Consider the following 12,623-nt stretch of genomic DNA (forward strand, 5'->3'; position numbering starts at 1 on the left):
ATCTCTGCAAAATACTTTTTTTTTTTTTAATAGGAGTTCCATGCATATCATATGAATCAATAAGGTGGGACTTTAAGAGAAACATCAATCTGAGACCAAGAACACAACCAAGGCCTGGCAGCCATGTGATTACAACAGTAGCATCCAGTTCTGAGGTGCTGAGGTACATCTCATTCTGTGGCTTACGCCATGAACATGCATTTTTAATTTACGAAAGAGTTCATCTGAATATAGGAGGTATAGCTATGACCTTCTGGAAAGTTAATTTTTGTTTTTAGAAGTGATCGAAAATGTTCAGTATAGCATCACTTCAGTCTTTGTAATTGCTACTGAAAAGACTGAAAAAAAAAAATCTGATTTCAATACCCTGGCAGTACTAAAATAGTAAAAAACTTGGATTTATTTCAGTGGCTTTTGGCTTTGGCTTTCAGAACTGCCTGAGATGCTAGTTAGAAGTTTTGCAGGAGGTTTGAGGTTGGGCTGAAGTAGGCTTTGCTGTCAATTTCAGATTACTTCTGTTGCCTCATGGCAGCATGTCTGTACAGTGACGACTTACAGGGCTGCAGAGATTTGAGCTACTACCCTTCAGGCGTTGGAAAGATGGATGTGACAAGTTATCAGATCCAGTAGTTTAAATTAGGCTAATGTGTAGTTGCCAATGTAGTTGTTTCAACTTCCTTACCAGTTTACGGTAACTTTACAAATTATTTTGTCCCTGTCCATATCACAAAAGCACTTATTTTAAATCCCATTTGCTAGTAAAATCATATGCCAGCCACAATTTTCACTGTTTCTTCATACTGCAATGAAGAAGAAAAACATACTTTATATAGTTGAGACACAAATAAAATGTGACATTTTAGTTGGGTGTGGAGTGGTGTGGTGGGGGTGGAAGATTCATACACTGTTTTTCTTTATCTATAAAAATCTGAATGCCCATCTGAAAATTTTTGATTCTGTAGTACTGGACACCACAGAAGGAACAAGAAAAAATGAAACTCTTTCTGTAAAGGGAAACCTTTAGCGGTGCTAGCACCTTCTGCTGCCATTACTTTGTTTGGAAGGAGGCTATAGCTGAGTCAGATGATCTGGAATTACACAAATAAAACTTTAGACAAATTCTAGATCTTTGTCTTCTGTTCTCCCCAACTAAATACCCCAAGTCATCCTTTCTGCTTGATTTGCATTTGACTCCTTGGATGTTTTTTATTCCTGGCTACATAGTGCTCAGTTCCAAGAGTTGTCTGAAGAGCAGGAGTGTGGTGGTGTCCAGCATGCTGCATGGCATAGTCCGCGGGTTCTGCTGCTCTGAAGGGCAGGATCCTGACTTCCTTCTGGCTGAAAGCTATCAATACTGGACTGCAGAGCCAAAGCAGGGCAAAACTAGAAATGCAACCATGATACTGAATAAAATCAGTCAGCACCTGCTGAATTTTTTCCACTTCCCCTGGAGACTTGGGTGCATTGCTGTCAAAGCCAGAGTATTGCGCTAGGGATGAGGACACCCATTTCTCTAGAAGGGGCAGTTCAGAGCTACGTGAATATGTGAAGCCACAGATATATTTGAGCTGGATGTGGAAACCTTAATGTGCGTAAGCACCTGCAGGGTTAGCCAGTCCTGGAGTGCCAGCAGGTGGGATTTTTTTTCTGGGAGTTCTGTGCATAAAACCTGAGTCTCATTATAGGCAGATTCAGTCTCACCCTATGTCACTACTGTAATACTTAATCCATCAGGAAACATAAACTTTCATATTATTTCCACTGGGTATTTAATTACCAAAGCTCTGAGGAGCAAGTTAGAAGGATAGAATAGTTTTATACCTGATTATATGTGAAATTTAAGCAGATCTGATGCATCAAGGAAAAGAAAGCTTACTCTTATATATCTCTTATTTGAAGGGAGTGGCTGAATGTCATATTTTCTTTCTTTTGAGTGGCACTTACGAATTGTTCCTGAGCAATTACGCCACAGTGTAAGCTTACATTAAGCTTTCATTAAGCTTTCTAATCTACTTCCTAACCTTCAGGTTATTCTGGGCTAAATGTATTTACAGTAACAAAAGTGCCTATGCGCAGAAGTATTAGGCTGAGTGTAAAGAAACTTTGAAAATTTTCTAAATGAAAATATTTTTTAAGCACAAACAGCATGGTAAAAATCACCATTTTTGCTAAGTTCTGAGTCTGGAAAGTCAGAGCCAGGAGTCCCATTCAAACCTCTGTTCTCTGGGTGTCAGCTCAACCACTGACTGTGTCTCGCTAGGCAAGGCTCAGTGTTCTTTTTCTGTCCGTGAAAAATGGTAGTGATTTGAGTTGTGTTCTATTTTTACAGTATTTCTGAAGCATAAACAAGAGCAGATTTAAATAAAAGCAAGATTCTAAGAGAAATTAATGCCAACCACCAAAAATGCTTGGACTACAAAAAGAATGTATCTGGAAGGAACTTTTTTTCCAGAATATTTTACTGAGAGGCAGTAAAAAGACAAAAATGTTAAATAATCAGATCCCAAATGTGCTGTATGTAATTTTGAAAGGGATATGTAGTACCTGGAAAGGTTGTGAAATTATGTTTACTAATAAATACTCTAAATCATAATTTTAAGGGAGATAATAGGCATGATAACAATAAGTAACCTGTAACTTAGAACCATGTTCTTTAGCCGTAGCATATCTTGTAAATCTGTCCTTCTGATGAACAGCGGCACTTACTCAGACTAAAAATAATAACAGGACCGTGTATCTTGGACCCCAAGAGACTATTGGTGTTTTTGTAGACATCAGACAGGAGAAAAAGGCATTTTGTCCTTTTTACCCCAAGTAATCCCACTGGAAAATTAAACATGTGCTATGAATTGATATCAACTCATGCCAGGTTACCTCCCTAAAGAGGACTGCTGCAAACACTGTTGCTACATTTCTTGGACAGCAGTTTGATGGCCTGTGTGCATGATGGATTTTTTATGCTGTATGCTACTGTGGAACAGTGTGCTACTGTCTGCCCCTCAGAGACCGCTGGTGAGGTGTGCCACAAATAACTGGGAACAGCAATTGCTTTAACCCTATGGAGAATCTCAAATACCTGCAAAGAAAAAATGTTACTGAAATATTTCTCTGTGTGTGTATGTGTCTGAGAAAACTGTGTTGGTTTTGTTTTTTAAGGTTTAATCCTGCAAAACAGAGCGGTTCCTTTTGTCTTGCTGTGGATTCCTACTGAACACAGGATAAAAAAAATATTAAGCAATATATTAGCAAGAAATATTTAGAGAAACCACGAACCTTTTTTTAATGGACCACCCTATCCAGTTTCTGTTCTTTTAAGGAAGTTTTTCCTATTCATGACTCATTTCACTCTTTGGCTAACATCAAGGGAAATGGAATAACGATTAAGCAAAGGAATGTATGTTTTTTCTGGTTTTGTCCTTTTTTCAAAACCTTTATGAATTTTCTGCATAACCTTGTGTAAATATATATGGTCGTAGAAGTTTGACAACTGTGACAAGGTAAAAAGTACACTGCTAATACTTGCTTCTTAGTAATTTTCTAAAAATGTTCCTTTTGGTTCTACAAGTTAATGTTATGCTAGATACTCCAGACTCCCTATTTAGTTAGAATGACATGCTCCAGGCAGCCAATTACACAGAACTGTTAAGAGAAATTAATGAGATCACCTCTAGATTACACTTTGTGTTTTATTTTCATTTTATAGGTCTGTACGAGCTGCTGGCTGCATTGCCAGCCCAGCTGCAGCCACATGTGGACAGCCAGGAAGACCTGACCTTCCTCTGGGATATGTTTGCTGAAAAAAGCCTTCATTCACTGGTGAAGGTAAACCACATTTAAGTCAGATTCTCTTTGAGAAGAGCATATGGAAAAATGTTTTGAGCGCCATCTAGTAAACCAGTGATCAAACTCTTGCTCAGTGAAAACAAAACAGCCTTGTTTTAAATCTGTTTCTGTCAGGGGTGGAAGTTGTTAAGATTCTACCAAAAATACATAGATGATTTCATTTAAGAGTGATGTTTTGGCAGTGCAATGCTAATGCAGCAAACATATGTTGTTTGCCCTTGTTTAGAAAAAAAAAAAAAAAGAGTACGAAATAGTAGCAGGAAATCTGAGACTTCTTTATGGTCAACATTCAAGACCTGGAGTTTAGCTTAAATAAATAAATGTTCACAGCAAAAATTAGAAGGAATATATTTTCTGAGGTCAAGTATGGCAACAGTTCAGTAGCCACATTAATTTAAAATAATTTCCTTTAACAAAGTCAACTGAAATTCTAGTAAGCTGTTTCTTTTATTGGCTTGCTTCCATTTAAAATTGTGTTTTGCACATAAATATGTTGGCCTAAAGTATGACCTAAAATAAGTTTTGGAAGAATACTTAAGTGTCCTGCTATGAAAATGATCAGCAACAAGAAATCAAAGTATGCCATGAGAGTATGCAGAGCTATCCCGATAATGTTAAAATTGCTTATAGCAGAAAAATGGGACCAATCAGCTGGTTAGAAATGTACCACTCCTACAAAATGGTAAGTATGTCTTCAGTCTCCATTACAGAGCTAATTCAAGCTGGAAGGAAATTCTGAGGTCTCAAATAAGTCAGTAGGTGGTAGTAACCCGTGCCGTGAATATATCCAGACTCGCACATAATTGGCCAGATTTTGTTACCCTTGTCAGTCACCAATTTAGAGGAAGCTTAAAACTGGGATTATTTCAATGTAGGTTTGAAAAAGTCACCTCTTCCCATTTCTTTCAGATACCTTATTTGGAAAAAAGATGTAATAGTGTTGATACCTGGCCAAAATTGTTTTCAAAATAGCTAAGAATTTACATATTAAAGTAAACACAAGTACTCCCTGGTAGCTGATACACAAAAGCAATGTAGAGGGGAGCAGTGCTTGGTAATACTTGTTTGCCTAAACAATTTCATCAAAGTTTATGAAATGCAGTGGTTCCCATACTCCTTACCGCTCTGCTGCAGCCGTCTGTTCAGGTCGCTCAGGAGATCACTGTAAAGAGAACACCAGTCATCTTTCTAAAACAGGCTGGCAGTGGTGTGCATCTAAGCATAATGTCAGGTCAGTTGCTGAATTAATTTTCTTTCTGGATTGGGAATTAAAGAAGGTTGGTTAGAAAATTAACTGTGGATCTGTGAAACATGGACATCTCAACATTTGCTCTAATTTTCTATTGAGGCAAAACCTAAACCTTTTCAAACTCCTTCACTTGTACCCTTTTGCCTCTTCCCCCTAAAGAAGGCAAAGACAGCACGACAGTAACTGGTTTACTCACCTTGCATATGCTGGCAGTTTGGAAAAGCTGAGTCTCCTAGTGCTTCTCCTAGTTGTATGCCCTAGTTACCATGTTGCTTGTTATTGCAGGGTGGATTGGTCCTTCTGATTTCAACAAAAAAGAATTCACAAGAAAGCTTTCTTGAGAAAGTTAGAAAGTTTTGGGGATCAGTGAATGGTCACTTTATTGCCCTTACAACAAGAAGCCACTGAAGTATTCCAGCCATCTTTATTATTTATCTTGTATGTTTTAGGTCCAAGTATTAAATGTACATGTAACTGACCCTGTGAATGGTGCTTTTAATGTCCTATTAAGTCTCACACTATCTTGAAATAGACTTAATTCTTGCAACTGCATTTAGTTGCACTTCTTTAATATGCCATATTAATCTCATTCAAAAGACAAAGGTTTTTGATTGTAAGAATTGAGACTATTAAAAGCATCTGGTTTGACCCAGTGCGTATTACAGGCTATTAAACCTTACATTTTGATTTCTGTGGAGTTCAGGTATAGAAAGTAGGGCATGAAGTGCTTTCAGAAGGTTATCTAGTTCACATCCCTGCCCCAAGATGGGCTTAACTGTATCTGAAACTCATGATATTTGTTTGACCTTTAGCACATTTTTAGAAGGATTATTCAGTATCCTATCAAGTTTCAGAGAAGGCAGTCCATAGCCTTTTTGGAAGAGAGCTGTAAGAGCAGAAGAACAAACCCCATGTGCCATAGTTTTTCCCTGTTACAAGGCTTCAGAAGTGCCAAATCTTTATTTTTCAGTCCTGTTGTCTTATTTGAAAGAGTATTTTTCCTAGCAATAACATCTTAAAGTCAACTGTACTTGCAAAGACAAATGTTTTTAATTCCTTAGGCAGAGAATGATGACAGATATTTTGTAATTCAAAAAAAAAAAAAAAAAAAGTAGTAGTTCAGAGCCAAGGATGTTGCGATCCTGGTATGTGTCAGTTTTGGAAGAAAATGAGCATGAGTATACTACTAATGAGGCACTAATATTTCTTTATTTAAGATAGACACACTTCTTAATAAAAATTTCTATGTTCATCTTCTTACCTTACTGTTTAATAATTTCAAATATTAGAAAAGAGCTTTTTTCCTAAGTTAAAAAATGGATAATATGCTTTAAGCTGCTTAAAAGGCTTAAGTATAAAATGAACTTCCTACTTTTTCTACAGATAGTCTGAGCTTTATGGGTATTTAATTATCATAGTGTTTTCTGTATGGTTGTATACTATGATATATGGTTTGCTATTCTGGCTCTCATAATATTGAGAAGAAAGAAAAAAGGGGAAGAAAAAAGAAAAAAAAAGCCCCAAACCTTTTCTTGGACTTCTCTTCATTCAGTATTGTTGGACAGAAATCTCTCTGTGAACTTGGATCAGCCTGAACTGTTCTAAGAAGTTAGAAATGGAAAAGTTGTATTAGATCATCCAGTCCATTCCCCTGCAAATACTGGATTGTTCCCTACAGTACATTCCTATTGTAGTAAGTAAAACCAGCAAAAACTGATGCAACTTTTCTTGCTATCCCTTTTCTCCATAAATGAATCTGTTGATTAGATTTTAGTTTGCAAAGTATAGAGAAGAGGGAACCCACAACTGTTGTTGACAATTTGGAAGAGAAAACTGGCTCTGGACAGTGAATGTTTAAAATTTGTCTCTGCTTTCCTCAATTTGTTACTTCCTTGTCTTATTACACAACTCTCTCAAGTTCTACCAAAAATCTTCAGCCATCTTATTACTTTTTATATAGCAGAGATCCCAGTAATTCTGTAGAGATTTATAGAAGAGAAACATGAAAAGATGATCCTTCAGGGTAATTATAAGCACTAGCATAGCTGAAACCTGAAATAGTACACATGTGCTCTGCTTGGAGTTGTTTGTTTTGTTTTTTTTTTTTAGAGGAACAGAAGGGATAAATAAAGATCTGTTCTAGCTACTCTTTTAGCTTATTTTTAGAGGAGCTGCAAGAATTTCCATGTGCATTTGCTCGCTGTTAGTGCACCAGACACATGTTTTACTGTTTGTCTGTTTAGCTCCAGGGTGAAGCTTCTGCTTGCACTGTCACCTCAAACATTTCTGATTGTGGATGTAATGCTCAAGAATTGAGTAAACTTATCTGTTGGGCTGCTACCAAAGTATTTCTTAACCAATTGCAGTTTATTGATTGGTTTTGGCCAGCTCAGAGCATGCACAATTCTTTAGTTAGTACTGTACTTTGCATTACAAAAAAGAAGCCACAGCAAGTGGTGTTGCTGTTCCTCTTGATAGGGAAGAGTATGTACCTCCAAAAAGCAGTACGTGGCACTGGAAAAGAAAATATCTACTGCAAAAATAAGGAATATTTGGTGTATCTAATCTGATTTTATTATAACTGTATAGTATTTTGGTAGCTGGCCCTGCAAAACTTTTAATTTCTGCTAATTTTCTATTACTTTCACCAGGATATGACTTGACTTGAAGTTGTGAGAAATTATTTTGTATGTCCTAGTGTTTGTCCATATCAACAGATTACAACTTTTCCCAAAATGTCAAGAATATCATGGTGTAATTTATTTGGCATGTAAATTGAATGATATGATTATACAGCCCAAATTCTATAATCATTGTGGTATAGAAGTGTTGGAAATTTTCTGTGTGAAGACTCAGATTTTTCAGTATGTAAATGTAGATGCTTTCAGCCTCTTGTGGTTCCTTTGTTGGTAATGAGAAAAATAAAGATGGTAATGAGGAAAACAAAAAATGGGCTGACTAGGGCAAAGCAAAAGGGATTGATCGGACACATGCTTACAGTGGTAAAATTAACAATCTGCAGATAACGTGCTAAATCTTCAGCCTGGACTGGTACAAGCCTAGTTTGTAGGCAAGTTTATATACACTCATAGTTTTTACCCAGAGCTTTACATGCAAACTTCATGAAAAAAAGCTGTTAGTCTGTAGGATGAATGGCTTTGCATCTACAGTACAGAATCAGAATGTCAATGAGATTTCATGGCTTGCTTTATGTTATAGACTAACTCGTAACTGTCCAACCTTTCACCTGGGAAGAGCTGTGCAGGTTCTTTTGGCACTGGTGGAGGGGTCATATGGTGCAGCTTCCCCTTCCCTGTGATGTGTCAGGCATTCTGCAACCAACATCCAGGTGCGTGCTGCACGGATCGTTTGCATTCACCTCCTGTGTTGTGTATCTGAACGGTGAGTGCTCCTGCCTGGGCATGAGCTCACACATTTGGATCTTCTTCCCAAAAGAACATAAAGGAAACAGAATTCAGATTGCATGAGTTGTGTGTGGCAACTGATTGTTCTGAACTCATTGTTCAGAACTTTTGGTGAGGATGACCCATAGACAGAGGGAATGATATCTGTGTATGTGTCTGGGAGGGTGATGGTGGTTGAGGAGCATGTATTAGACAGAGTAAGATCTATGCATGACACAAATGCTGTAAAATGAAGGTTGGAGATTGTGCTGAGGTGGAGTTGGCTTTCCTTATGGCAGCCTAATGATGCTAATATTGAGTGCTGCTGCATTTCCAGTTTGAAGCTGATACTGAAATATTTTTTGACAAACATGCAAAAGTTACTTACTTTCTCATTACGTTATTCTTCACATATACCTTCTCTAGAACTAATATTTATATAATCTTCATAATTTATTGTTGGAAATTTCTGTTTTCTGTGGGTCATAAGAACTCTTTTCCTGTTCTGCTACATAGAAGACGGGAAGGGCAGGTGTGTTTGTGAGGGGAGTTTGATGGCTAGTGTGTTTGCACCTACTAAGAGAATGGTGAGCGCAGTTTCTGATTTCAAGGCAGACAAAACCAGCTACCTCAGAAGGAGCTCAGATGATTTGTGTTACCCAAGAGCAGAAAGCCTGGAAAGTGCACTAGAAGAGAAAGTGGGACTGGGGTTTGGTAGACCATAGGTGGCACCTAATCTCAGCTCTAACAGTGAGTGGGTTGTGGTTTTGGGGTGAAGCATTGAAGAGTTGGAGAGATGTATGGACCACCTTGGAGTGGGTGGAATTGTTGAAACTGATAGCTCATTCACTAAAACGTTGCTTTGGTACTTGAAGTCCTTAGGGTTCTTTCCTGCTTAGTTCTCAACTCTATTTATTTTTAACAAGTTGTGCCTTCCAGGTAAAGGGAATAGGCTGCAGATCTGTAAATTCATGTGGAGGTCTGAAATGCTGTTTGCTTTGGAGAAGGTAAAAAATGAAGGAAAAGGCCATGTGACTAAGCATTTACCACCTGGCCATCTGGAGGAGGAGGAGGTGTGAGTGTGGCGGTTGGCAGCCAGTAACAATTCATGGCCAATGAAAAGTAATTGTTCGTCATGCTCTAGAGGACAATTAAGCAAGGTTGCTTCTTACGTTATAGTTTACATCTTTCAGTCAGAGAGAGCGTGCAAAGCCTACTCATGGCAAGAGTAAAGCTATCACTCTTGTAATGCAGGCTATCCAAACAACGCACAGATGTGGTCCGTTGTGCTGGGTTGAAAACTTTTACTATTTCTGGCAAGGGGAGAAGGAATTTACTATAGGTGAATTCATTAATAGTGATGTACTAGATAGTAGGTGACAGAAATTTGTTATTCATTAAATCCAGATCATCATAGATCAAGGAAATCTGTATTTTTGTAAGGATGTTTTTATTCAGAGAATCTCTTGTTGAAAGAGGCATAGTCCAGTCTTGCCTCAAGTCCTATTGGCAAAAAACCCCCATGATACACAAGGTTTTCAGCGCTACAGAACTATCTAGCAGTAAGGTATATATGGACAGTATTAGGACACTAAATCTGCAAAGAAATACAAAAGCTGCATGGAAGAAATTGAAGGCTTTTCCTTTCCCTCATTGTCTGGAGAGGAAGCTTGATCTGCAGTTAATTTTTGAAACTTCCTGCTCGGGTTGTATGTACAGAATATATAAGGAGGAGAGCTAGAATTTCTTTACTCTTCTCATCCAAAGTATTGTAGGTAATGGTCTAATTCATATACTGAAATATAAGCTTCCCACATGCTTTCTGCTTATCTAAAGATGAAAATATTGGAAAAATAATATGCTGTAAGAAATCCTTTTGGTGACTGACAACAGTTTGCATTTGTATTTGGAGTAATTACCACTGAAGCAATGAGTCATTTTGCTTCCATCAAAATTATTGCATTAAAAAAAAAGTGTAATGCAAGGTGTTATTCCTTATGAAATGCTGCATAAATTTAAAGTGTTACTTTTGAAGCCAAAGTGATTTTTTTGAGACTTGCTCAATAGCCAGTAACTGAAATCTGCAAGTAAAGAGATCTCTCTTAGCTGGAGGCAGTCAGCTGCCTTTAAACTTAATTTCCATGGGAACAGTGATCAGATTGATCAAAATTGGGTAATTGAAGTTTTATAGAAAATAGTACAGAATCTTTACTTTATTCAGGGTGATATTGTTTCCATGGAAACATTAGGGAAAAGGTAGCTAACAGCCAGGCATTGAGCAGATTACTGCTTCTCTTGTTGAAATTCGGGGTGGTTCTGGTTGATGTGTGTGTTTTGAACCCTTTGACTTCTTTGTGCTCTTATTGTATTAAACGCAGTACATCAGCTAATAACCGGGCAAAACTAAGCAAAATAAAAATAGGTTCCTGTTTGAAATCATAGGTAAAGCCCCCAACCTTCCATGTTATAATATGTAACAGGTTTACTCTTTCTTCTGAGTAAAAACAAAGTTGGTTTGCCATGTGTGTTCACACATACATACCTGTACCTGTGCTTATTAGTGCCTTTAATAAAGTGAAAAAATGCACCTCCAATTTATTGAAAAAGTGGTCAACCATAGCTTTGGATGGTGTAACCTACATTGTAAGAAAATGCATGTCAAGTTAGCGCCAAATGGATGGGTTAGTGCAGTTATGGTGAAATATGGATCATATGTGGTGGTTCAACTAAAAGTATTTGTTATAGTTGTAGGTGGTAGATAGTTTACTAGGAAACAGATAGCTAGCAGACATAAATAATCATTTTGTCCTGAAGTCTGTTGAATGGGTGCCTCTGTGGTGAATACTCTTTTGTATTTTTTTTTCAGTTGTTTTTCTTTTGTATTTTTTGGTAGAAGTTTAACTGGATGGCTAGTGTTTAACTTCTTTGTCAGAAGTTTGGACATTTGGTATCCCTAGCATCCTGCGGTTTCTACATCAGAGTTGCTAATGTGTTTAGTAATAGGCACTTGCAACTTTTCATCTAGATTTTAAAAGGAAGTCCTGTGCCTGTCATCAACTCCTCCTTTCAGCCAACTTTGTTAAAAATAATAATAAGAAAATAATTCAAAGATCATTTTCCAAAGTATCAATTAAATTGTCTTGTTGAGAGTTTAGTGTCATAAAAGCTGTAGAATTTGGGTTGATATCAGAAGTCTCTACAGGTATGTTGTACCAACAAACTTTCGAAATGAAAAATAAAGCAGATAAGCTTATTAAGTCAGAGGTGTGAAATGTTGGTCTATGACTATTACTTGAAACTTGTGAATAAATCAGTGCTTTGGAATGTGAAAAAACTTTGGTTTAGGTTAAAATCCAGACGGAGGCATTTTTTTGGATCAGTGGTAATTGATTTAAAGTTTCTGCTAAGTAGCAGAAATCCAGCCAAAATGTACTGGACATAAAAGAAGCAAATCAATCCTTCTAAGACAAATAGTTTGTAATTTCATTGTTACTGAGGGGGCAATGTACCAGCCTGGTGACAAAACTGGTACAGCGGTCTGAAGAGAAGTTTTAGTACCCAAATCTATGCTCATATCCAGGTTTTTCTTGTCTTACAAAGCTTCTACAGTATTTATTTAACCAAAGTGATACATTTTTTTTGTCTGTGATACTGAGGCCAATCAAAGGTCTTGTAAGCTGCTCAGTAATAGTAGTCTGATAAATCCAAGACATCCAAGGATAATGTAATTTTAAACTGTTTTTCTACAGTGTTCTTTCCTCTTGGACCAGAAGTTCTGTGGCAGAACATGTGAGGGAGCGTTTAAAACAATTTTTTTTTTGTTACTGTCTTGGACTGTTTTCCTTTTAAGGACAGAAAGTCATAACTACCCAAACAAGCCTCTGCAGTGCAAAAACGTTGTAAGAGTTAAGAAGGGTGGGATGTAATATTTATAAAATCTTTCTGAAGCATAGAAACTGATACAGTAAGATTTAATAAAAATAAGATGTAGCAAAAATGCCTGTCTGTATTTCCTACCAGCAGTTTTTATTACTGCTTACATTAATTTTCCTTCTTTTTTTGGAAGTCTCAATTATCCATTGAGCTAATCCTTATGAAGGTAATACGTCCTCACCATCTTTCCTCCT

At 37.2% G+C, this 12,623-nt stretch overlaps 1 protein-coding gene across 4 annotated transcripts in view; it reads left to right on the plus strand.

Annotated features, from left to right (window-relative positions):
* MPP7 (membrane palmitoylated protein 7) overlaps window positions 1-12,623 on the plus strand; it is a 157,633-nt gene that overhangs the window by 53,006 nt on the left and 92,004 nt on the right. For all 4 annotated transcript variants that reach the window (XM_037385049.1, XM_037385051.1, XM_037385050.1 and 1 more), the window contains one exon: window positions 3,704-3,822. In XM_037385049.1, the coding sequence (XP_037240946.1) occupies window positions 3,704-3,822 (119 nt within the window). The remainder of the gene's footprint in view (window positions 1-3,703; window positions 3,823-12,623) is intronic.

Source organism: Falco rusticolus, chromosome 4 (genome assembly GCF_015220075.1).
Source record: "Falco rusticolus isolate bFalRus1 chromosome 4, bFalRus1.pri, whole genome shotgun sequence".
Taxonomy (NCBI): domain Eukaryota; kingdom Metazoa; phylum Chordata; class Aves; order Falconiformes; family Falconidae; genus Falco; species Falco rusticolus.